Here is a 27488-nt window from a genome sequence, read left to right as displayed (position 1 = left end):
CATATAGGCAGGCTGGGGGGGAGGGGGAGGGAGGGGCGCGTTCTGGCATAACAGAAAAAAGTGAAGTCACATACACCAGTGGGTATTAAGGGAATGCTAACCCTTGCCGCAGGTGATTTTATGATTTTGTTAGGTAAGGGATGGTTGGCATTGTTGGTTCTGGCTTACAAGCCAGGGTTTGGTTATGATGTTAATGTTAATGTGTGTACATGGCTCTTGGGAAAAGACGGATCTGACTCCCTGGACTCCACACGACTTTTAGGCACTTTAGCTCATCTTAAACACGGTCCAATAACATGAAAATAGTTTCTTGGAACGTTAAAGGGCTGAGATCCCCACAGAAACGGACCAAACTTTTAAGGCACATGAAACGATTGCATCCTGATGTGGCCCTATTGCAGGAAACTCACCTAACCGAGCCGGAGTTTAAGTATTTGCAAAAGTTCTGGGTGGGTCAGGTTTTTGGCTCGTCGGCAAGGGAGGGTAAGGCGGGAGTTATAATTCTGGTACATAAAAACTTTGCGTTTACGCTGGTGTCCCAGGAACGGGATGACGAGGGCCGTTGGATCCATCTAGTGATGGAGCATGCAGGGGAAACCATCAGTATTTATAATGTGTATGGCCCAAATACGGTTAACACTGGTTTTTTTGGTCACTTGGAAACCCAACTCCAGCAGGATCGCACTAGGTTTTTGATTTTAGGGGGAGACCTTAACACTGTAAGGTCTTCAAAGGAGGATAGGAGCGCAGGGACTAGTTCGCAGAGAAATAGAGATAAGATCTTGCCCGACTTTTTAAGACACACGGCCCTAATAGATGCGTGGAGGAGTTTACACCCAGATGCGCGGGAATATACACATTTCTCTCATGTTCATCAGTCATGGTCGCGTATTGATTATTTGTTAGTTAGTGACGCAATGTCGCGACGTTTACGTGAAGCGACAATTGAAGATTTAGTTATTTCGGACCATGCTCCGGTTACCATTACCTTGGCCGACACAGTAGCTAGAGGAACGGATTTTATCTGGAGGTTTCCCGCTTTTCTGGCAAAGGATGAGGGCTTTACACAGAAGCTTAAGGGGTGGTGGATGGAATTCGATGGGGATAATGTAGCGCATCGCTCGGAACCGTCATTGTATTGGCGTACAGCCAAGGCGGTAATAAGAGGGAAAATCATGCAGTATATGTCTAATCTTAAACGTAGGACGACCGAAGGATACAAGGCAGCGAGCGACAGATTACGGCGTGCGTACACAGCATTCCTACATTCGCCATCAATGCTATTGGGGGAGGAATGGAAGGAAGCCAAGCGACAGTTTGATCAATGGTTAGACAAAAGAGAGAGTATTTACCGGTCCCAATTTGATGCTGATTTAATGCGTTTCGGCAATAAGGCGGGCAAATTATTAGCGCGGTTAGCAAAGGGGAGGTATGCACCGTCACACATTTCAACACTTAAAGAATCAAACGGAACTCCTACCTCGGACCCAAAAAAAATCAATACCATATTAAGTAAATATTACCAAGCCCTTTACTCAGAAACACCCATAGATCTCCAAAAAGGGAGGGAATTTTTGGAGAAGGTGAAGTTGCCAGGGCTTACCCAGGAGCAGAATGGTCATTTGAGCGCGGAGATTACACTAGAGGAAGTTTGGAGCGCCATTAAAACATTATCTAACGGAAAGGCCCCGGGTCCGGATGGATTCACAGGGGAGTTTTTCAAATCTCTGAGAGAAGAAATCAGCCCTACCTTGGTGGCATATTATAATACTTTACTAGGAACGGGAGCTCTACCAGCAGAGGCCAAGGTAGCGCATATAAAAGGTGCTACCCAAGAAGGGGAAGAATCCTCTTGACCCGGGGTCGTACCGCCCCATCTCGCTGATAGATCAAGATCAGAAATTGCTCACAAAAATTTTGGCCAATCGACTGGCTATGTATCTACCCATACTGGTGGGAAAATCTCAGGTAGGCTTTGTAAAGGGCAGGGCTGCAGTGACAAATTTACGTAAGGTATTGACGGTGCTAGAAACAGTCAGGCACGATCCCCAGCCAGGTACCAGGCCGGCACTTTTAGCGCTAGACGCAGAGAAAGCCTTTGATAACATACAATGGGAATGGCTGGGGATGGTGCTAGACAAAATGAACATTCAGGGAGATTTCCGGGTCTTCCTGAAGGGAGTCTACAATAGCCCGCAAGCACGTGTTCACTCCTCGGGGTTCCTATCAGATCCCTTCCAATTACATAAAGGAACACGGCAGGGTTGCCCCTTGTCGCCCCTGCTATTCAATCTAGCACTGGAACCTATGGCCAGATTCTTGGAGGAATCGGATATGTTCAGAGGCATTCAAGTGGGATCTTGTGCAGTGAAATTAGCCCTGTTCGCTGATGATGTCATACTTTTTATGTCAAACCCTCAGGAGCATTTAGGGAAGGTTTTTCAATTTTTGAAGGAATTTGGGCAGTGCTCGGGATACAAAGTCAATATAGCTAAGAGCGAACTGCTGGAGTTGGGCAGGCCATTGCCAAAGACCTTTTGGCAATCCTTGGGTTGCGGGATATCACCGGTGGAACACTGCATTACCTATCTGGGTATCAAAATAGGGAGGGTACCAGACACTCTGTATGGCCTAAATTATCCCCCGTTAATTAAAAAAATACAAGCGGAACTCACTAGATGGGGCCAATTGCCGTTGTCCCTCTTGGGAAGATGTCATCTGATCAAGATGGTTAGTTTTCCTAGAATGCTATACCCCTTTCAAACGCTACCTCTCTTATTGAAGCATGTGGATGTCTCGAAATTGACGGCTTCATTCACTAAATTTATATGGGCAGGAAAAAGGCCGCGCATAGCACTCACCAAGTTCATGATGGGCAAACAAGAAGGGGGTGTGAACTTTCCGAATGTCAGGGGTTATAACGTGGTCTGTCTTATGCGTCATGTAGTAGATTGGCTTCATGAAACAAGTAATTATTCCAATTTAGATCTGGAAGGGGAGTATGCCTCACCTTGGAACCTGAAAGCTTTGTTACATTGTAGAATCGCTTCTCTTCCGTGCCGTCTCAAAACCTCCATTGTATTGAGAGATACAGTTCTAGCTTGGAAAGTGGTACGTAAGCAGTTTGGGTTACCCCACCTGTTATCGAAGTATATGCCGTTGAGCGGCCACCCGGAGTTTTTACCGGGAATGGACAAGGGGGACGGAATTGCCTCATGGGGGAGGGTAGGCATTGGTAGCGCAGGGGATCTCATGCATACAGAGGAAAAGAGGTGGTTAACTGGGGAGGAAATCACCGCTAAACTCAGACCCATATATAGAGTCAATTTTTTGCAAGTACTTCAGGTACGAACATTTTGTACCTCCAGGCTCAGGGATTTGAGTAAGGAAGCTACTACGCACACTCTGGACGAGGTCATAGGTCCAACAACTGGGCGGGCGACCATTTCAGGAATGTATAGAGCATTGAGAGAGGGTTTTGTTCGTCCGCAATTAAGGATTAGTTTTAAAAGCTGGGAACGGTGGACTCAGGATCCAGATATAGGAGAGACCATACTGGGAGGTTGGGAGACGGTACGGAAGAGTGTGATAAATGAGAGCTGGAGGGAAACCTATTTCAAGTTGATGCATGCAGCTATATATGGTTTTAATATCTTGCCCTCACAATCTTTCCCTGATCGCATTACAAGTTGTCCCAAGTGCAATACACCACTGACGAATTTGTGGCATGGAGTGTGGGGGTGTGTACACACGAAACGATTTTGGGGGATGGTACAGAAATATATTAAGGACCATTGGAAAACGAATCTCCCAATGACGCCTCAAGCGCTACTATTCCATCAAGCGCGGCCGCCGGAGGAAGAGGGTGCTCGAGGAGTAAGATCACCTCCCGTGTTGGTGCACACGATTCTACTGGTAGCTTTGAGATGCCTCCTGAGTCACTGGTTAGAGGCAGACACGCCGGGGTTAGAAATGATTGTGTCACGGCTGAAACAGTTATTGGTTCTTGAGAGGGTGGAGGTGGAAAGGCGGAAGGAAACGGGAACCAAGAAGCTATTTGATAAGTGGCAAGTATTTATAGAAACGCAATGTACAACAGCCGAAATAGCGGAAATTGTTAGGCCTTTCCAGTACACAAAGTGGTACTGCACGCAGCTCTTGGCAGGCGGTTTAGGGAGGATGCAACTGTGAGCCAGCTGGGGGAGAAAGGATGAGTGGAAACTCATTGATGATCTAGGTGGTGTTGGAGTTGGGGGAGTCATGTTTGTTTGGTCCATCTGAAGATCGACAATTATGCCATGTTTCTATGTTGGTGTGTTTATATGTTATGTTGAATCTAAATCAAAAGTTAATCCCATGACAGTTGAGTGCTGCGCACTCATGATGTAACTCTTACGTGAAATGTTTGTAAGAAAATGTGAAAACTGACAATAAAAAGGATATTTAAAAAAAAAAAGAAATGAAGGCTATTTCATGTGAGAAATTGCCAAGAAACTGAAGATTTCCTATAACGGTGTGTACTACTCCCTTCAGAGGACAGCACAAACAGGCTCTAACCAGAGTAGAAAGAGAAGTGGGAGGCCCCGCTGCACAACTGAGCAACAAGCCAAGTACAGTAGAGTCTCTAGTTTGAGAAATAGACGCTTCTCAGGTCCTCAACTGGCAGCTTCATTAAATAGTACCCGCAAAACGCCAGTGTCAACGTCTACAGTGAAGAGGCGACTCCGGGATGCTGGCCTTCAGGGCAGCGTGGCAAAGAAAAAGCCATATCTGAGACTGGCTAATAAAAGGAAAAGATTAATATGGGCAAAAGCACACAAACATTGGACAGAGGAAGATTGGAAAAAAGTGTTATGGACAGACGAATCGAAGTTTGAGGTGTTTGGATCACACAGAAGAACATTTGAGAGACGCAGAACAACTGAAAAGATGCTGGAAGAGTGTCCGACGCCATCTGTCAAGCATGGTGGAGGTAATGTGATGGTCTGGGGTTGCTTTGGTGCTGGTAAAGTGGGAGATTTGTACAAGGTAAAAGGGATTTTGAATAAGGAAGGCTATCACTCCATTTTGCAACGCCATGCCATACCCTGTGGGCAGCGCTTGATTGGAGCCAATTTCATCCTACAACAGGACAATGACCCAAAGCACACCTCCAAATTATGCAAGAACTATTTAGGGAAGAAGCAGGCAGCTGGTATTCTATCTGTAATGGAGTGGCCAGCGCAGTCACCAGATCTCAACCCCATAGAGCTGTTGTGGGAGCAGCTTGACCGTATGGTACGCAAGAAGTGCCCATCAAGCCAATCCAACTTGTGGGAGGGGCTTCTGGAAGCATGGGGTGAAATTTCTCCCGATTACCTCAGCAAATTAACAGCTAGAATGCCAAAGGTCTGCAATGCTGTAATCGTGGCAAATGGAGCATTCTTTGATGAATCATTATTTCTAACCTTGTCAATGTCTTGACTATATTTTCTAGTCATTTTGCAACTCATTTGATAAATAAAAGTGTGAGTTTTCATGGAAAACACAAAATTGTCTGGGTGACCGCAAACTTTTGAACGGTAGTGTAGATTCAGGATCAAATTCAAGTTTACAAATTTTAACCCTTTCACGCCACAGCCCTTTTTCAGATTTTCATTTTAGTTTTTCCCTCCCCACCTTCCAAAGGCCATAACGCCTTTATTTTTCCGTCGATATACTATGAGGGCTCGATTTTTGCAGGACAAGTTGTAGTTTTTCGTAGCACCATTTATTTTGCCGTATAATGTACTAGGAAACGGGAAAAAAATTATTTGTGGGGTAGAAAATGAAAAAACCTGCGATTCCGCCATGGTTTTTTGCGCGCCATTTTTACGGAATTCACTGTACAATTAAAACAACATATTCATTTTACTCTATGGGTCAATACGATTACGCCGATACCAAATATGTGTAGGTTTTTCTATATTTTAATACTTTTACAATTAAAAACCTAAGTGTAAAAAAGAAAATTTATTTTGTTTCGCCAAATTCCAAGAGCCATAACGTCTTTATTTTTCCGTTGATTAAGTGGTATGAGGGCTTATTTTTTTGCGGGATAAGCTGTAGTTTTTAATAATACCATTTTGGTGTAAATGTGACGGTTTGATCACTTATTTAATTTAATTTTTGTGGGAGATTAGGTGAACAAAAAATAGAGATCCTGGCGTTTACAATTTTATTTTTTTTACGGCGTTCACCGTGCGGGTTAAATAATGATATATTGTGATAGTTCAGACTTTTACGGACGCGGCGATACCAATTATGTTTATTTATTTAATTTTTTACTATGCTCTAGGGGGAAAAGGGGGGTTTTTTTGAACTTTTAATATTTTTATTTTTTTTATACAAAAAAAACAACTTTATTTAACTCATTTTTACATTTTTTATTAGTCCCCCTAGGGGACTTCAACCAGCGATCGTTAGATCGCTTGCACGATATACTGCAATACTAATGTATTGTAGTATATCGTGATTCTGCAGTCTCCTATGAAGCCCTGCCAGAGGCAGAGCTTCATAGGAGTACCAAGATGGGGGACTTCGTCAGACCCCCAGGCAGCCGTGTGAACCAACGGCTCCCCCCGATCTCGCCGCGGGGGGGGGGCCGTTGAGACGTTACAGGGGGTCGCCCCCTGTTTTTAGTAATTTAAATGCCGCGATCTCTATTGAACGCAGCATTTAACGGGTTAAACAAGCGGGATCGCGCTAAAGCGCGATCCCGCTTGTAACCCGGAAGTGTCGGCTGTAACACACAGCCGACACACTCGCTCTATGGAGCGGACTCAGCCCGTGAGCCCGCTCCATATTCCCCCACCCGGCGTGCGCCGTATATATACGGCGGATGTCAGGAAGGGGTTAAGTACAATAGACCTATGAAAATGTATGTCACCACTGGTTTTGAGGTACTTCACACATTATCTGCATTAAAATTTCCTGATATAAAACAAAAATAATGCGAGTACATCTTATAAGGGACGATCAACTTATTTTTTTTTACTAATTAAAATATTGAATTAAAAATCTAATGTCAAATGTTTTTTTATTTTGGGATTGTAAGGCTATATTCACACAACAGTGAAAAAAACAATGTCCATTAAAAACTGATCAACTGTCAGTTTTTGATGGCCATTTTGCATCCAAATTTCTTCCATTTCCAGTCCGTCTGTCTGTTTTTAATGGCCGTTTGACATCCGTTTTGCATCAGTTTTTCACGGCCATTAAAAAAAACTGATGAATTTCATTGGTCAGGCTTTGTTTTGTCCCAGCCTCCTGAAAACACCCAAATGAAGGTTACATGTTTACCTAGACACTATTTACAGCCTCTCTGTATAGGATGCCACACACCTCCCTGTATAGGATGCCACACACCTCCCTGTATAGGATGCCACACACCCCCCTGTATAGGATGCCACACACCCCCCTGTATAGGATGCCACACACCCCCCTGTATAGGATGCCACACACCCCCCTGTATAGGATGCCACACACCCCCCTGTATAGGATGCCACACACCCCCCTGTATAGGATGCCACACACCCCCCTGTATAGGATGCCACACACCCCCCTGTATAGGATGCCACACACCCCCCTGTATAGGATGCCACACATACCCCTGTATAGGATGCCACACATACCCCTGTATAGGATGCCACACACCCCCCTGTATAGGATGCCACACTCCTCCCTGTATATGCCACACAGCCCAACATGAATGCCCCACCAATGCAGCGCTGTCTTCACGGGACCTGCGGCGACGCGATAACACTCACCGATGCAGCTCGTCTTCACGCGTGGTCTCTCGTCTTTACGGGATCTGCGAAGGCGGCATGATGACGTCATTGCGTTGCCTTCGCAGAACCCGGGAAGACGAGAGACAACACATGAAGAGGTCGGCGCTGCATCGGTGTCATCGCATCGCCGATAGCCAGCAAGGGAACTAGTAGTTTCCTTGCCAATCCCCATGTCACAGATCAGTTTTTAACGGTTGATGTATTGACAGCCATTAAAAACTGATCCATTGACTTCTATGGGGACCGTCAGGCCGTGAAAACGGCCAAAAATAGGACATGTCCTATTTTTGGACGGCCATTAAAAAAACAGCAGTGTTCTGAAAACGGCCGTGTGACTGTCACATGGCCATTTTTCACTGTCGTGTGAATAAGGCCCACATTTGTTTCAAATTATTTATTTTTGGTACAGGATTATGTGGGCAGCCATCTTGCTGCTCTGAGCTGTAAGCAGCAATGATTTGCTTTAGGGAGGTTTCACACACCGCATTTTCTGGAAAAAAAAGTTTTTTTAGGCCGCTTTTCATACATTGTTTTTTTTAGCCAAGGCCGGAAGTGGATTCAAATGTAATGCAATTCTTCCTCTTATCTTTTCTTAAAATCGCATTAAAATGTGTTGTCCGGTTTTATCAAATTCATGTTATTTTTTGTATATTTAAAAGTTATACAATTTCCCCATATCCTTTTTGCATTAATTCCTCACAATTTTCAAGATCTCTGCTTGTAGTTATCCAGTAGGAATCTTCAATGTTTACTTCCAGTGAAGGAAATTCTGTCCATGGTCAGGTGATGGACACACAGTACGTTACACTTACAGTATGTGTGTCAGAGCTTTGTCTTCTAATGAGCCGTACACCTGTGTGATCACATCACCAAGGATTGAACATTATCCATTGGAAGTAAACAATGATGTTTCCTCCTAAATAATAAGGAGTTATCTCGTAGACCGTGAAGATTTAATTTAGTTTTTTGTAAAATTGTGTAACTTTTAATTATAAAAACAAACTTTTTTTTGCATAAACCGGACAACCCCTCTAAGTTACACAATTAATCAGGATACCAATTTAATACAATCTTGCGCATCTTGTATAAAAATGCATGTATGTATGTATGTATGTATGTATGTATGTATGTATATATATTATATATATATATATAATTTTTTATTTTTTTCAACAAGGGAGCCTCAGTCACAGCAATCCGGTAAAGAAAACCCTTGTTAAAAAAAATAAAAAATAAAATAGAGATAAGTCAGGTGAGGACACATCTGTAGCTTACTAACATGATCTATGAGAAAAAAAGGGGAACTTAGAAGTTAGTATTTCAAAATGCCATAAATAATAAAATGTATGTAAATTCCCAATAATTTCCTAATATTATTGAAAGTAATTTGCAAGAACTATACGGAAATATACGGAAATGTATCCGTGGCCAATAGAAACGAATGGGTCTGCAATTTCATCCGTAATTATGAATCCGTATTTATGGATGAAAAACTATGGTCGTGTGCATGGGGCCTTAGGGGGAAGCACTTGACAATCATTTTCAATCCAAAATTTTATTTCAAATAACTTAACCCCTTAAGGACGCAGCCTAGTTTGGGCCTTAAGGCTCAGAGCCCATTTTTCAAATCTGACATATTTCACTTTATGTGGTAATAACGTCGGAATGCTTAAACCTATCCAAGCGATTCTGAGATTGTTTTCTCGTGACACTTTGGGCTTCATGTTCGTGGTAAAATTTGGTCGATATATTCAGTCTTTATTTGTGAAAAATTGCAAAATTTAGAGAAAATTTACAAAAAATAGCATTTTTCAGAATTTAAATGCATCTGCTTGAAAAACAGACGATTATACCACCCAAAATAGTTACTAGTTCGCATTTCCCATATGTCTACTTTAGATTGGCATCGTTTTTTGAACATTATTTTATTTTTCTTGGACGTTACAAGGTTTAGAACATAAACAGCAATTTCTCATATTCTTAAGAAAATTTCAAAAGCCTTTTTTTGAAGGTGCCAGTTCAGTTCTGAAGTGGATTTGAGGGGCCTATGTATTAGAAACCCCCATAAAACACCCCATTTTAAAAACTAGACCCCTCAAAGTATTCAAAACAGCATATAGAAAGTTTTTTAACCCTTCAGGCATTTCACAGGAATTAAAGCAAATTGGAAATGAAATTTGCAAATTTCATTTTTTCTGCTGAATTTCAATTTTATTCAATTTTTTTTTAGTAACAGAGAAGGTTTTACCAGAGAAACACTACTAAATATGTATTGTCCAGATTCTGCAGTTTTTAGAAATGTCCCACATGTGGCCCTACTGCGCTCGTGGACTAAAACACAAGCCCTAGAAGCAAAGAAGCACCTAGTGCATTTTGAGGCCTCTTTTTTATTAGAATATATTTTAGGCAGCATGCCAGGTTTGAAGAGGCGTTGAGGTATCAAAACAATGGAAACCCACCAGAAGTGACCCCATTTTGGAAATTACACCCCTCAAGGAATTCATTTATGGTTTTTGTTATCATTTTGACCGCACAGTTTTTTCACAGCACCTATTTGAATTGGGCTGTGAAATGAAAAAAATGATATTTTTTCCAATAAAATGTCATTTTTGATCAAATTTTCTTATTTTCACAGGGAACAACATACCCCATTTTGTTGCCCAATTTGTCCTTAGTGCGGCAATACCCCATTTGTGGTGATAAACTGCCGTTTGGGCCCATGGGAGGGCTCAGAAGGAAAGGAGCGCTATGTGTTTGTTGGAGTCCAGATTTTGCTGGATTGGTTTTCGGGTGCCATGTCGCATTTGCAGAGCCCCAGAGGTATCAAAGCAATGGAAACCCACCAGAAGTGACCCCATTTTGGAAACTACACCCCTCAAGGAATTCATTTATGGTTTTTGTTATCATTTTGACCGCACAGGTTTTTCACAGCACCTATTTGAATTGGGCTGTGAAATGAAAAAAATGATATTTTTTCCAATAAGATGTCATTTTTGATCAAAATTTCTTATTTTCACAAGGAACAACATACCCCATTTTGTTGCCAAATTTGTCCTTAGTGCGGCAATACCCCATTTGTGGTGATAAACTGCCCTTTGGGCCCATGGGAGGGCTCAGAAGGAAAGGACCACCATTTGGCCTACTGGAGCTTTTCTGGTGCTAAGTCATGTGTGCAGAAGCCCCTGAGGTACCAGTACAGTTGAAACCCCCGAGAAGTGACCCCATTTTAAAAACTACACCCCTTAAGACATTCATCTAGAGGTGTAGTGAGCATTTTGACCCCACAGGTACTGTGTAAAAGATAATGCGCAGCAGATGGTGCAGTGTGAGATTTGCAATTTTATATATGTATATGCCATTTCAGTGTCCAATATAGTGTGCCCAGCATGCGCCACGGGAGATATACACCCCTTAAATTGTAATGTGGGTTCTCCTGGGTACGACAATACCCTACATGTGGCTGTTATCAGCTGCCTGGGCATACGGCAGGGCTCAGAAGGGAAAGATGAGGGGGGTAAGCTGTGCGGAGTGCATCAGGGTAAATTAAAAATCAAGGGATGTATGATACATTTTAAAACAATCTTTTATACAGAGCCCTGGTTTTTCGGGACACGTGTCACATTGGTATATTGTGTTCTTCCTTATCCCCCTCTTATAGCAGACTCTGCACCTCTTTTGACTCTTTCCCTTTCCACCGGTTTGGGGACCTTCTCCTGGAAAGTGTTGCCCTGGTACGATGCGTGTGGCCTCGCTTCCAGAAGTACTGGGTGCCCCCCCTTCCTGGTCCCTAAAGATTAGATCTTGAAATTCCAGGAAAGTTCCCCTCTGGCCTGCACATCGACGTAGCACATACGCATTGTACAAAGCCATCTGTATGATGTGCCCGGCCAGCTTCTTATACCACACCGCATGGCGCTGTAGGGCTTCAGGACTTGATTTGACAAGTCCATCCCTCCCATGTACCTATTGTACTCCAGGATGCAGTCTGGTTTGGGGGTGGCCTTTCCTTCATATATCCTAAACCTGTAGGTATACCCTGATGCACTCTCGCACAGCTTATACATCTTCACGCCATACCTTGCCCTCTTACCTGGCAGGTACTGGCGGAATTGAACCCTCCCTTTAAAATGTACCAGGGACTCATCAATAGAAATACACTTCTCGGGGGTGTATGCTTGGGAAAACCGGGCACTGGAACGGTCTAATAGGGGTCTCCGTTTATACAAACGGTCAAAACTGGGGTCATCTCGGAGTGGGCACGGCTCATTATCCGTATAATGTAAGAAGCGAAGTATTGCCTCATTTTTTATTTTTTTTAGGTTCCAGTTCATTTCTGAAGTTGCTTTGAGGGGCCCATATATTAGAAACCCCTATCAAACACCCCATTTTAGAAACTAGACCCCTCAAAGTATTCACAACAGCATTTAGAAAGTTTATGAACCCTTTAGGTGTTTCACAGAAATTTAGAGCAAAGTAGAGGTGAAATTTACTCTTTTTATACCATTTTTTTTATAACACAAAAGGATTTATCAGAGAAACACAAATTAATACGTATTGTCCAGATTCTGCAGTTTAGAGAAATATCCCACATGTGGCCCTCGGGCGGTAATGGACTGAAGCACCGGCCTCCGAAGCAAAGGAGCACCTAGCGGATTTTGAGCCCTCTTTTTTATTAGGCACCATGTCCGGTTTGAAGAGGTCTTGTGGTGCCAAAACATTGGAAACCCCCCAAAAGTGACCCCAATTTGGAAACTAGACCCCTTGAGGAATCCATTGCAGTTTTCATGGGGTGCATGCGGCTTTTTGATCAGTTTTTATTCCATTTTTAGGTGGCGTGGTGACTAATAAACAGCAATTCTACTATTGTTTTTGTATACTTTTTTTTTTACAGCGTTCACCGTGCGCTATAAATGACATATTCACTTTATTCTGCGGGGCGATCTGATTATGGCGATACCAGATGTTTATAGTTTTTTTTTATGTCTTATGGCGTTTGCACAATAAAATACGTTTTGTAAACAATCATTCACTTTTTGTGTTACCTTATTCTAAGAGCCATAACGTTTTTATTTTTCAATCAATAAAGCCGTGCGAGGACTTATTTTTTGCGTAACGAACTGTATTTTCCATCAGTACCATTTTTAGGTACATGCGACTTTTTGATCTCTTTTTATTCCATTTTTTGGGAGGTGAAGTGACCAAACAATTGTGATTGTGGTACGGTTTATTAATATTTTTTTTTACGGCGTTCACCGTGCGGGATAAATAACAAAATAATTTTGTAGTTCAGGCCGTTACGGACGCGGCGATACCAATTATGTATAGTTTATTTGTTTGTTTATATATTTTTATTAATAATAAAGGACTGATAAGGGAAAAAGTGGGACTTTTACTTTTATTACTTTTAAAACTTTTATTTTCTTATTTTTACACATCTTTTTTTAACTTTTTTTTAACTTTATTACTTTGTCCCACTAGGGGACTTGAGGGCAGGAGGCCCTGATCGCTATTCTAATACACTGCACTACATGCGTAGTGCAGTGTATTAGAACTGTCAGCTACTCACTGACAGCAAGCATAGTGGGTCCTGACGTTGTCAGGACCCACTAGGCTTCCGTCTATGGCATAGCCGGACGCCATTGTTTGGTGTCCGGTTGCCATAGTCACCATCGCCGGCCGCTATCGCGTAGCAGGCCGGCGATGGCAGCTTAACCCCTAAAAAGCCGCGATCTCTATAGAACGCGGCTTTTAAGGGGTTAATCAGCGGGGACACAGCGATCGGTCCCCGCTGTAGGAGCTGTGACAGCTGCTGAACAAGACAGCAGCGTCACAGCTCCTGTATGTGTCGGGAGGACGGCCGAAACGGCCGTTACTCCCGAGACGTACTATTACGGCATGGAGCGCGAACGATACAGCTGCCATGACGTAATAGTACGTCAAGGAGCGGGAAGGGGTTAAGTTATGAAACCTTCTCCTACTCTAAAATCTTGTCCTTTAAAGTGAACATGTCACCAGCATTTCACCTATTGAACTCTACTCACCCCCCCTCGCTGGCTGCTGTCAAAAGTCCATTGCCGTTATCCCCTCTCCTAAACTCCTCCTCCGACAGTAAATAACGGTCTGCAAACATTTTGCGCCTTTTATGGTATTAATCCAGGATTATTATGTTCGCCCACCGCCGAAAAACTGGCCCGCCCTGAACTCCAAAATCTCGTCTGAGATTGTGTACATGCGCCCGTCATGTATGGTCCGATAACCTTCCCGGCTTTGTCTGGGCCGCCGCTATGGTGTCCCATTGTGTGATCGCACCAGAACAGGACATCGATGCGCAAGCGCTGGATTTCGTGTGTGCTCGTGGGAGGCGAAGAACTGTCAATTTAATAGTAACGAGGTCCGGGTAAACTCGAAAAGGCTCAGGAACACTAAAAAAAATATAGAATACTAAAAAGGTACAGAGCCTACTTAGAAGAGAACTATAGGTTATATAAAAAAAAAATTTTTTTACCCACTTCCACCAAGTACTGCTGGTTTAATAGGTGAAATGCTGGTGACCGATTCCCTTTAAACTTAATTTCGTTTACATTATTCCACCATCCTGCTGTAGAGACCTTACCATGAGCTAGCCTGTGCCATCTTCAAGACCTGAATAAATCGATCCACCAAGGGCAAACAAATAGGTCCAAGAAGCAATTCGAAGTTCGGTTGCATAAATTCCGTCAATCCTTTCATGAAGCTACCTTCGCAGCAGAACACTTTATTATGGGGTGTGATCATGTAAGGAACAAATGTGTAGCTAGCAGTGCACATCTGCAAAAAATAAAATAAAATACATTGAATAAAAATGTATAAGATGTTAGAAACATTTCTAAACAAGAATGTAACTGACAGTTAAAGAGGCTCTGTCACCACATTATAAGTGCCCTATCTCCTATATAAGGAGATCAGCGCTGTAATGTAGGTGACAGTAATGCTTTTTATTTAGAAAAATTATGTATTTTAAACCACTTTGAGTTTCTTAATGCCCAAGTGGGCATGTTTTTACTTTAGACCAAGTGGGCATTGTACAGAGGAGTGTATGACGCTGACCAATTGGCGTCATACACTTCTCTCCATTCATTTACACTGCACTAGCGATAGTTATATCGCTATGTGAAGCCACATACACACACACTAACATTACTGCAGTGTCCTGATAATGAATATACATCACTACCGGCCTGGACGTGATGTTTATTCAGAATCCTGACAGATCTGTAGCGTGTCTATGAGATTTACAGCAAGGCAAACGTAATATCGCGAGATTACGATGTAACCTGTCATTTCAAACGAGATTACGCTTGCCTTGCTGGAATCTCACAGAAAAGATTCATTAGTGTCAAGATTCTGAATAAACATCACATCCAGGCTGGTAGTAATGTATATTCATTATCAGGACACTGCAGTAATGTTAGTGTTTGTGTATGTGGATGCACATAGCAATATAACTATAACTATATCGCTAGTGCAGTGTAAATGAATTGAGAGAAGTGCATGACGCTGATTAGTCAGCGTCATACACTCCTCTGTACAACGCCCACTTGGTCTAAAGTAAAACACGCCCACTTGGGCATTAAGAAACTCATTAGCATAAACCTAAAAATCGCTCATAAAGTGGTTTAAAATAGATTGTTCTTCAAAATAAAAAGCATTACTGTCACACACACACACACACACACACACACACACACACACACACACACACACTTAGGAATACACCTGTTCCCTTAAGGTCGCCATGACAACCTATCTAGCTTCTGGGCGGTTCTGCTTTTGCTTTGAGCCTCTCTCTCTTCTCTGTCCTTCTGCCATTTCTTTGCTTGTCAATCTTCCTATTTCCTGATCAAGCTCCTGACTGCTCCTGTATTTCGGATTTCTGGACCTCGTGTATACTGACCTCGGCTTGTGTCTCGTTAACCCTCTGCCTACCGATTCAGACTATCCGCTCCCGACTGGTTTTGACCGTGGCTCGTCTGATTACCTCTACTCCGTTTCTGGACTTTCAGTTAACCTACTGGCTGTCTGGTTTCCAGCTCAGGTTTGCCTGCTTTGCACCTCTTTTCCAAAACTACACTCTGTTAAGACAACCTTGGTTCTAAGCAGCAAAGTCCATCTCACCTTGCAGTCAGCTCTGGCAAATGCCTTAGAGTAGCCTTAGACTCTGTCGACCGGAGTGGTTACGGGTTAGAGTTTGCGGGTTTACGTGCATGCTCTCTCCCAGCAGACTCCAGCAGCCTTGAGGTATCAGTCCACTTGCATTTACATAACACCCATAACCTGCTTCTCCACCATTACTGATGGAAAGCTCTCCATCCTAATCTCCAAATCACCCCTCACTACATGTGAACTTGACCTAATTCCATCCCTAACATTATTACTGTGTTTTTCAAGCCCTAACCCATCTCTTTAATCTATCAATATCCACTGGCATCTTCCCTTCTTCATTCAAACAAGCAACCATCACACCAATCCTTAAGAAGCCATCACTCTATTCTTCATCTTTGACCAACTATCGCTCCATCTCACTACTCCCATTTGCTCAGAAATGCTTGAACAGATGTCTACCTTGAACTGTCCTCTCACCTATCATCCAACTCTCCTTTCAATTATCTGGCTAACAACCCTGCCATCCTACCGAAACGTCTCTAACCAAAGTGACCAATGGTCTTTTAACTGCCAAAGCCTAACAAAATTACACTGTGCTCCTTCTTCTAGCCCCATCTTCTGTCTTCGAAACTGTCGATCACTTCCTCCTGTTACATATTCTCTCATCTCTTGGTATCACAGACCTGGCCATCTCCTGGATCTCTGCATAAATCAACAACCGAACATTTAGTATCTCCCACTCATGCACCATCTCTTTAACTCGTCCTCTTTTTGGCAGAGCTCTTCATGGATCTGTCCTGGGACTTTTGCTTTTCTATATCTACACCTTTGGCCTGGGTCAGCTCATAAAATCCAATGGCTTTCATTACCACTTCTATGCTGGCGACACAAGATCCTCTCTAGCCCAAATGTCACCTCTCTGCTATCCATAGTTCCAGAGTGTTTAACAGCTATCCTTTTCCTCCATCTTCCTTAAACTCAACATGAAGAAAAACGTAATTCATCATCTTTCCACCCATCTTACTCAACCCCCTTACCAGAGCAATCAATTACAGTAAATGGTTCTGCACTTTTCCTCTGTCTCAAAAGTCTGCTGCCTTTGGATATCCTTAGGGTATGTTCACACGCTTAACAAAAAACGTCTGAAAAATACGGAGCTGATTTCAGAGAAAACAGCCTCTGAGTTTCAGGTGTTTTTGTAGCGGAGAATGAAATTTGGAGCTTCTTTTGAGGCGTTTTTCATAGTGTTCAATGGAAAATCAGCTCCAAAAAAGCCTCAAGAAGTGACATGCTACTTCTTTTTACGCGCCGTTTTTTTACAGCGAAGCGGAAAATAAAGGCTCGTGGGAACAGAACGTCTTAATTCCCATTGAAAGCAATGGGCAGATGTTTGTAGGCGTATTAGGGGCATTTTTCCAGGCGTAATTTGAGGCGTAAAACGCCTCCATTACGTCTGAAAAGAGGTCGTGTGCACATACCCTTAGATTCCACGCTTCTGCAGCACACCTAAGCCCTTACCACCTTTATCTCAAAAACATTTATTTTTCCTCTACTTGACAAAAATGCTAGTACATGCCCCCATTATTCTCCCGTCTAAACTACTGCACCATCCTTCTCTGTGGCCTCCAATCGAACACTCTTCAAATAACAAAATAGTAGTCCTGGAGTTCAGAAACAACAAAAAAAATAATACACACACACATATATATATATACACACACACACACACACACACATATACACACACTAACTGGGGGCAGTTATAGGGTCAATATACTATGTGGAGGGCAGTCATAGGGGCATTATTATATGTGGAGGTAACTATGGGATATTATACGGTGTGGGGAGCATTGTAAGAGCAATATACTGTGTGGGGAGCACTGTAAGGGCAATATACTGTGTGGGGGCAGTGTCAGGGGATATATTATGTACAGTAGCATACAGCAGGCTCGGGATAAATATGAATTCAATGAAATGGCATGCAAATCGGGAGCATGACATGCAAAAAGGGGTGTTGCCTAAATTGTACAATAATCCAGGTTACATGTTCAATCATGATTTTGATTTCGGTCATAATCGCACAGCCTTAGCCAACAGTGTACCACAGATGTGGTGTGAATTTAGCCTAACATTTCAGAAAACCCCTTTGACAATACTTACTATAATTGGACATATGTCTTAGTTTACATAGCCATTTTGACTGTTGTCAAGTGAGCACATATAAACAGAACAGGCAGAGTTTATCAAAAATTTTTTTAAAAAAAATAAAAACTAATGATACTTGTATAACCACAGAAAGAGAGGACAGGGGAAAAAAATTAAAACTACTACGAGTAGAAGAGAAGAACCAAAGATAGCAATATAGTTAACATGAGGAGCATGGATGTCTAAAGTCTAGGTTCTTAACATGTGGTACATGTACCTTAGGGCAGACAAGGCATGTCTCCAGGGGGTACTTGCACTATCCTCATGCAGTGCTTTGATAGGTACAACACAAAATATGATCTTGGTCCTGGGGGTAAGAAACTCTGGTCTAAGGAACTTATATATACTATAACAAGAGACGCTACCAGCAATTTGAAGTGGCAAATCTTAAATTATTATGTAGGTTTTGTTAAAATATAACCAATAAATGTTTTGCAAACATTTTATGAAAGCTATTCTGAATAAGAAAAAAATCAACCTTTTAACCCACATTTTGCAAACCAAGTTAAAAATGTAACGACTTCATTAAAGAGCTATAAGAACTGCCAGTGAAGTCCATGGGCAGCCCACAATCTTATGGAACGATTTCTTAGCAGTTCATCGTATCAATATTGAAAAAAACATTTTGAGCTAGTATCATGCTCCCATATAAAGATGTGTATGCTAGATTTATTTTATAACTGGTTTATTCTGGTAAGGAGTCCTATTTAACTGATGCGAAACAGGTCCAGGGGCTCTATGCAGCCCATTAGTACTCCATCAGGTGGCCTTTAACCTCTTCTGCACATCCCCCGTATATATACGGCGGAGGTCGGGTAGGGGAGTATGGAGCAGGCTCACAGGCGGAGCCCGTTCCATAGATGGAGCGTGTCGGCAGCCGACACTTCAGTGTAACTAGCGGGATCCCGCTGGTTTAACCCCTTAGATGCCATAGTCAGTAGCAACTGCAGCATCTAAGCAGTTACAAAAAGGGGAAAAGCGATCAGGTGGGGCATACTTTTCGAATCACCATGTACTGCAATACATTAGCATCGCAGCACATAGTGTATGCAATCCAACGATCGCTGCTTCATGTCCCATAGGGGAATGGTTAAAAAAAAAAAAGGAGTAAATATATATATAGATTTATTATTCCTACCATCCCCAGATATATGTAGGCTTAGCCCCAGTTCTGGTTGTATCTACAGAGTAGGTCCCCACCTGTGGAGGACGCCTTGTTGTGGCAGGTGGGTAAACACAATTTAATCAAAATGTGCGCTAAGAACCTCCCTATTGTAAGTAGATTTAGCACGTAATGCTCATTTATTTATTTTTAGCGGTTTAGGTGATATTGGTGTTCGCAGTGTGCTGTCGCCATTTTTTTGTGTGATATAGAATAAAACCATCAAGGGTGCAAAAAAAAATACATTTTCCCACAAAAGCAACGTAAAAAACTAAATTAAAATGAACCTAAAATGGTATCACCACGTCTGTAAAAGTTCAAAACTATCACAAGACAACATTATTTAACCCACACAGTTAACGCTATAAAAAAAACTAAATGAAAACAGTTTTTTGGTCCCATCATCTCCCACAAAAAAAAAGGAATAAAAAGTGATAAAAAAGGCTCATGTACCCCAAAATGGTTTCAATAGAAACTATAGCACACCCTGCAAAAAATAAGCCCTCATACCTCTCAATTGATGGAAAAAATATGGCAAAATTCTTTTATTTTTGACAATTCGTTTTTCCTTGTGGTAAAGGAAAAAAAATAAAAAGTTTGGTACCGCCGTGATAATATTGACCTTAGAATAAAGCCAACATGTAATTTTCCCCCGAACGGTCAATGCCGTAAAAACGAAACCCCACAAACCCCGTTCAAGCAGACAAATAATTTTTCCCAGTTTGCTAGTACATTATAGGTATAATAAATGATGCACACAACTTGTCCCGCAAAAATCAAGCCCTCATACAGCTTTACCGACGAAAAAAAAAAAAAAAAGTTATGGCTTTGGGAAAGTGGGGAGGAAAAAAGCGAAAATAAAAATCTGAAAAGAAGACTGCAGTGGGAAGGGGGTTAAGAAATGTGTTATATAAATTAACTCTAAAAAATGCCTTAAATATCAGAAATATTGGGTTATGGTTTTGTAGAAAATTCATAGTTTAAGCAAGTTATTTGGCAAACCAAATTGGTTGAAAACGCAAGACAGCTTAGGTCGTCTAAACTACATTTCAAATTATAAAGGCCTTGTTCCCACAGTGCAGGTTTGCTGCAGAATTTCATAATTTTTAAGCCAAAAATCCAGGATCCAGGAGCCAAAATCTAGGAGGCCTTCCTTTATATATTTCTTCTGTTTACGGGACAAAATGCCAAAAGAGGGTACCAAGCCAGTAAATGTCATTATACTGCTTTTTTTTTTTTCTCAAGTCTTTTATTTTTAAGACAAATTTCAAATACAAAAACAAACTGTACATATCGCATATACCCTGTATACAACAATAACTATTAGCAACATGATCTGAAACCAACAACCTACATTCATTGTGCTCATTTCTATGCACTAGTACCATAGAAACAAATGGCCCATATATAATAGTTCCACTTTCTTACCACGACCCTACTGAAAACATACTCTAGAACGCCTATAAAAAACAGAGCAGATCACTAGATAGTTTTTTTGTGCAGAGTTAAAACTATGAACCACTATGTTTCTTGACAAAACATCATAGCAGTTATGAAACATTATAAACCCCCATCCCAAACTAGAAAAAATAAAAATAATAATTGAAATAATAAATAATAATATCTCTCCAAACCACTTCTCCTCCCCCTTCCGCTACATCGCCTCTGATACTTACCTTTCCAGTGCCTCAAACCGTCACTGAATCCAAGGGGCCCAACCTAAAAAAAAAAAAAAAAAAAAAAAAGAGATCTTCCCCTTCTTTCTAAAATCATAATTTTCCAACATTATAATTCTATTGGTATATTTAACCCATTTATCTACCGATGGAGGGCTTTTACTCTTCCAATTCAATAAAATACATTTCCTAGCATAATAAAGTAATTTTCCCACTGCCAGAGTTCTCCCCGCAGACCCCTCTTCCACCTCCAGAGCTCCCAATAAACGAATCCAAGGGTCTAGAGATATTCTTACTTGAATAATCCCTAAAATATCATTACATATCTCTTCCCAGAACATATTTATTTTTGGGCACATCCATAGTAGATGCAGGTTATCAGCTTCTAGACTGACATTTAGGGCACCTGGCTTCCTGATGCCCATAGAATTTAGCTATCTTGGCCGGAGAGAAATGTAGATTGTGAACAATAAAAAATTGTGATATCCTATGGGCCGGGCTGGTTGACACTTTTTTGAGATCCCTTAATACCAGAGGCCATTCTCTACCATCCCTAGTACCTAGAACCTCTTCCCAGTACTTCCTGGATTCCTTACCAACCTCCGCTCTCATATAGGATTTATAGAATTTAGACGACAGCCCCTTATTAGAAAGTGAATTCATCATTAATTTAATAAATTCTGCAACCTCCACAACCCTGATTGCTCAATGATCATCTGACATAAAGGCTTGATACAGCTGCCTGAAATAGAACCAACCTCCTTTACCTAATCCAAATTTCTTATCAAGAGTCTCAAAGTCCAACAGAACTCCATTCTCTACTAATTGCTCAAGAAATAAAATGCCTCTTTCCCAGTATTTAATATTCAGGATTTTATTGAATTCTGGAAGATAGATATTCCCCCATACTGGGCTAAATCCATATCTTCCTTTTACATTCCATTTAATTTTAATTTCCCACCAGAACTTGTCCAGCATTACCATAGTCGGGCAGTTCCTAAAGGGGTCTTTCCGAATATTCCCATCTCCAGCATTTGAAACAGACTAAACCCACAGCCCACCTTAACCGCTCCCCCTAGCTTCTCCCTATTTCCAATATCCCTGTTCATCTCAACAAGCTGTTAATATCCACGGATATCCGGAACAGCCAATCCTCCATATGGGATAGGATAATGCAAATATTAAAATTTTATTCTTGGTTGTCTTCCCCTCTTGGTTGTCAAAAAGTAAAAAAAGTAAAAAAAAGTAAAAAAAACATTAAGAAAGTCATTAGCATAAAGCTAAAATAGGTCGTAACTCCGTCAAAAATGATCGTTTTTCTAAATAAATAAAAATACTGCTGTAATCTACATTACAGCACCAATCACATTATGTAGAAGATAGGTGTAGCGTCCATGGCCACGGGCAGTCGGGTTTACCCACCTCCCGATGCCCGCAGCCATGGATCCGTGAGCGCTGGCCCCCATCTCCTTCCTAGGAGACGCCAGCGCTCACTTCCGCTCCGTTCTGCTGTTTCCCGTAGGGTGCGTGCGCACAAAGGAAGTCGTAGTCATCAACTGCCATGATTTCCTGGTCTATAAGAAGGCCCCAGGCCTTCTGATCCTTGCCTGAGCGTTGTTCGTTTATCCCAGTCTGTCTTGCAAATGGTCTCTTAGTGTTTCCCGTTCCAGTTGTTACCCGTGCCCTGTTCCCTGTTCCTGTGCCTACCAGTGTTGGAGTCGTGTCTACTGCACCTGCTGTCGTCTGCCACGTCCAGCGTCGTCTGCCACGTCCAGCGTCGTCTGCCACGTCGGATATTGCCCGCCATGTCTGGCGCTACCTGCTGCACCGGCCTCCATCCGTGCAGAAGCCACAGACATCGTCTGGACTAGTTCAGGTACCCAAGCGTTACTATCTACTTTCATATGGTCAGCTGTCGCTCCTCTATGGCGGAGCGGCCTAGTGGGTCCACATACCCTGTGATCGTGACATTACGCTCAGGCCATTGAACCCGCTAGCCAGCCCAAGACCGCAGTCCAGAAGATACAGACAGAGATGCATGACCTACACACACATCAGGATCAACTCCTTGAGGCTGTGAATTCTTTCCTGGTCCGTCTGGATTTACTCACTGTTCCACCCCGGGTTCTTCCTCCTGAGACTGCTGCTGTGCCACTGCCCGTTGCTCCTCCTGTTTGTTCCGGATCCACAGTTCCTCTGCCTCTTCCTCCTCGCTACGACGGTGATCCCAGAGCATGTAGAGGATTTTTTAACCAATGCACGGTTCATTTTAGCCTACGGGCTCATCTCTTCCCCTCAGAGGAGGCCAAAGTGGCGTTTATTATCTCCCTCCTCACTGGCAAGGCCCTCACATGGCGAATCCAATCTTGGAGCAACAAGGACCTGTATCCTCGGTCCTAGCCTTGTTCCTGCAGTCCTTTCGTGAAGTGTTCGAGGAGCCGGGTCGAACATCCTCTGCTGCAGCCACTCTGTTGACCCTCAAGCAAGAGGGCTCCACAGTAGGGGAGTATGCTATCTCCTTCCGTACCCTAGCAGCCGAGCTGGCATGGAACAATGAGGCATGGGTGGGGACCTTGTTGCAGGGACTGTCCTCTCACATCAAGGAGGGAACTGGCAGCCCGCGACCTTCCTTCTACCTTGGATGCCCTCATCCTGTTAGCCACCCGGGTTGATATGAGAATCTGGGAGCGCACTCAAGAGGTTTGACAGGAGAGCCGGCTCCACAGACCAGCACGCTCGGTCCAGAGACCACTATTGCCTTCCCCTAGTGCGCTACCTGAAGAACCCATGCAGGTAGACAGGTAGTCCGGTTATCTGAACAGGACAAGCAGCGCAGACGCTCCTCTGGACTATGTATGTATTGTGGCCTCAATGGTCATCTTGTGCGCCAATGCCCACAGAAACCGGGAAACTCCAGTACCTAGGGTTGGTTGGAGAGGTAACTCTAGGTGGAACGTCTCCAAACGTTAAAAGCTCTCCCAAATGATCGATTCCTGTGGCCATAATGTCTGGAAAGACGTCACATCCTTCCTACGCCTTTCTTGACTCTGGAGCGGCTGCTAATTTCATCCAGCAGGATCTAGTGGATAGTTTAAATCTACCGACAGTCCGTCTGGAGAGACCCCTGGCTGTTGCCTCTGTGGATGGTCTACCATTGCCCGATCCTATTATGCTCATCACGGAGGTGTTGACACTACGGGTCGGAGCTCTTCACTCAGAACAGATCACCTTCCTGGTACTATCTAAGGCTATCAATCCTATCCTGCTGGGTCTGCAATGGCTCCGCCTACACGCCCCGGTACTTGACTGGAGTTCCGGAGAAGTTCTTCAATGGGGTTCCAGATGCCATAGCCATTGCCTGTCACAAGTCCATCCTGTTATGCCCCCTCTGCCTCAATTACTCTCCGGTCTACCATCTCAGTATGCCAGTTTTGCGGATGTCTTCTGCAAATGAGAGGCTGAGACGTTGCCTCCACATCGGAATTATGACTGTCCCATTGAACTGGTTCCTAATGCTTCTCTTCCCCGTGGACGAGTATATCCTCTCCACTTGCCAGAGACTTTATCTATGTCAGCCTATATCAAGGAGAATTTGGCGTTTAAGGGGTTTTATTCAAAAACATTCCTCACCGGCTGGGGCAGGCTTCTTCTTCGTTAAGAAGAGAGATGGATCTCTTCGACCCTGCATTGACTACCGTGGTCTCAACCAGATCACGTTCAAGAACAAATACCCGTTGGCACTTACATACGAGCTGTTTGATCGCATACGAGGAGCCCAAAAATTTTCTAAGCTAGATCTGCGGGGGGCTTATAAACTAATCTGGATTCGCCGGGGTGATGAATGGAAGACGGCATTTAACACCCGCGGTGGGCACTATGAATATTTAGTGATGCCCTTCAGACTGTAACGCTCCCGTAGTAGATATTTTCAGAGATCTCCTCTATATGTGAGTTGTAGTTTATCTCAATGAAATTTTGATTTTCTCCCCAGATCTGATGACCCATCGGAGGCATGTCCGTCAAGTTCTTCTGCGACTAAGAAAGAATCGCTTATATGCCAAGTTGGAGAAGTGCATCTTTGAAAAGAAGTCTTTGCCCTTCCTGGGCTACGTCATCTCGGATCAAGGTCTTAAGATGGACCCTGAGAAATTAAAGTCTGTCCTGGAGTGGCCACATCCTCAAGGCCTGGGGGCCATACAACGGTTCCTGGGATTCGCCAATTTCTACCGGCCGTTTATTCCAAACTTTTCATCTCTTGACGGCTCCCATTTCTACCCTTACCAAGAAGGGTGTGAACGCCAAGGTATGGACTCCAGAGGCAGAGTCCGCATTGATTAGCCTCAAGAAAGCCTTCACTTCAGCTTCGATCCTCCATCACCCTGACGTATCTCAACAGTTCTCATCGGAGGTGGACGCATCCTCTGTTGGTGCAGGTGCACTTCTGTTCCAGAGGAGCTCCAAAGGAAAGGCAGTAGTATGTGACAACTTCTGCTGAGCGCAATTACTCTATTGGAGATCGGGAGCTACTGGCCATAAAATTGGCTCTAGAGGAGTGGAGACATCTTCTAGAAGGCGCAGCTCACCCCATCCTGATCTTCACCGACCACAAGAACCTTACCTACCTTCAGTCCGCTCAAAGACTGAATCCTCATCAAGCCAGGTGGTCGCTGTTATTCACCCGTTTCCAATTTGTGCTCAACTACCGTCCCGCTGACAAGAACGAGGGCCGATGCCCTGTCCAGATCGTTTGAGATGGAAGACACGGTGGAGTCCCTTCAGACTATCATATACCCGTCTTGCATTGTCACTGCTAATACTCTGTACATTAGAGACATCCCTCCGGGGAGGACTTTTGTTCGGTTGGCAGACAGGGGAAGAATTCTCCGCAGAGGACACAGTACTAAACTAGCTGTGCACGCTCGTGTCCATAACCCGAGACCTGATTGGTTGTCACTTCTGGTGGCCCACGCTACCTAAAGATGTTCTGGTGTGTGCTTCTAACAAAGTTACTCAATCCAAGCCGACCGGCCTGCTTCAACCTCTGCCTGTACCCAATGCCCCTTGGCAGCACATTGCAATGGCCTTTGTCACAGACCTTCCCCCCTCAGCAGGATGTAACACTGTCTGGGTGGTGGTGGACCGTTTCTCTAAGATGGCAGATTTTATCCCGCTGACCGGCCTACCTTCTGCTCCCCGACTGGCGAATCTCTTCATTCAACGAATCTTTCACTTGCATGGCTTGCCTCTTCACATTGTGTCCGACCGGGGGGTTCAGTTTACCTCCAAGTTCTGGAGAGCCCTCTGTAAACTCCTGGATGTGAGATTGGACTTTTCCTCAGCCTATCACCCCCAGTCCATTGGGCAAGCTGAGAGGATCAACCAGATCATGGAGAATTATCTCCGCCATTTCATCTCTTCACAGCACGATAACTGGGTACAGCTTCTGCCATGGGCCGAGTTCTCATACAACAGCCACACAAGTGAGTCCACCACTTCCACTCCATTTCACATTGTATACAGTCAACATCCTAGAGTCCCTATTCCTGTGTCGACTTCATCTCAGGTACCCGCTGTGGACTCTGCATTTGGGGACTTTCTGCAAATCTGGCAACAGACCCGATCCTCTATATTGCTGGCAGTGGATCGCATGAAGCGAAAGGCAGACACAAAGAGAAGAGAGCCACCTCAGTATCTTCCAGGTACCAAAGTCTGGCTGTCCTGTCGGAACATTCGCTTGAAGGTACCCTCATACAAGCTGGCTCCCAGGTTCATTGGTCCTTTCGAGATTCTGCAACAGATAAACCCCGTCTCTTATAAGCTGCGGATGCCTCCTACCCTCAGAATCCCTAACTCCTTCCATGTGTCCCTCCTGAAACCAGTGGTCCTGAACCACAGCAAGACTTCTAGTTCCACAGTTGCTCCCAGCGGTCCTTCTGATGTATTCGAGGTAAGGGAGATCCTGGACTTATAATATGGTGACAGAGCCTCTTTAATCAGGGCAATTCTCCCAGGAATAGAAAAATCAATTTTCTTCCACACCTGGATCAGTCTCTTGATTTTATTAAAAAGAGGTTCAATATTTAATTTCATAAAATCCAATAAGTTTTTAGTGAAATAAATCCCCAAATATTTTATATGTTGGTCATATCGAACAGCAGACAAATTATCCATTTTATCAAACTGGCAGATTTGTCCCAATTCCTTTTTAACGCTGAAAATGATCCATACCATTCAAATATCTCAATAACTATTTGTGAGTGGGAAGAACCCATATATAAAACATCATCCTCGTAGAGAGATATTTTTTTGATAACGTCGCCAATACGCAAAGCCAACTATACTCCTATCTTCATGTGTGATTACTTCCAGGGGTTTCATAATCAAAGAGAAGAGCAAAGGGGATAAGTCTAGCCCCTAATGCCTCACTATATTGTGCGTAACCCTTAAAGGGCAACCCATGCAAACCAGGGGACTTACCTCCAGGGGCGTTCTTAA

The 27488-nt window shown here is 43.2% G+C and overlaps 1 protein-coding gene across 2 annotated transcripts in view; it reads right to left on the bottom strand.

Annotated features, from left to right (window-relative positions):
• The window catches only part of MAP3K5 (mitogen-activated protein kinase kinase kinase 5), a 282518-nt gene that overhangs the window by 180910 nt on the left and 74120 nt on the right, over positions 1-27488 (bottom strand). For both annotated transcript variants that reach the window (XM_075862477.1, XM_075862478.1), the window contains exon 4: positions 14422-14615. In XM_075862477.1, coding sequence (XP_075718592.1) covers positions 14422-14615 — 194 coding nt within the window. The remainder of the gene's footprint in view (positions 1-14421; positions 14616-27488) is intronic.

The sequence above is a fragment of the Rhinoderma darwinii genome, chromosome 4 (assembly GCF_050947455.1).
Source record: "Rhinoderma darwinii isolate aRhiDar2 chromosome 4, aRhiDar2.hap1, whole genome shotgun sequence".
In the NCBI taxonomy this organism is placed as follows: Eukaryota; Metazoa; Chordata; class Amphibia; order Anura; family Rhinodermatidae; genus Rhinoderma; species Rhinoderma darwinii.
Note: the sequence above shows the minus strand (reverse complement) of the source record. Positions and strands in the feature narration are given on the sequence as shown.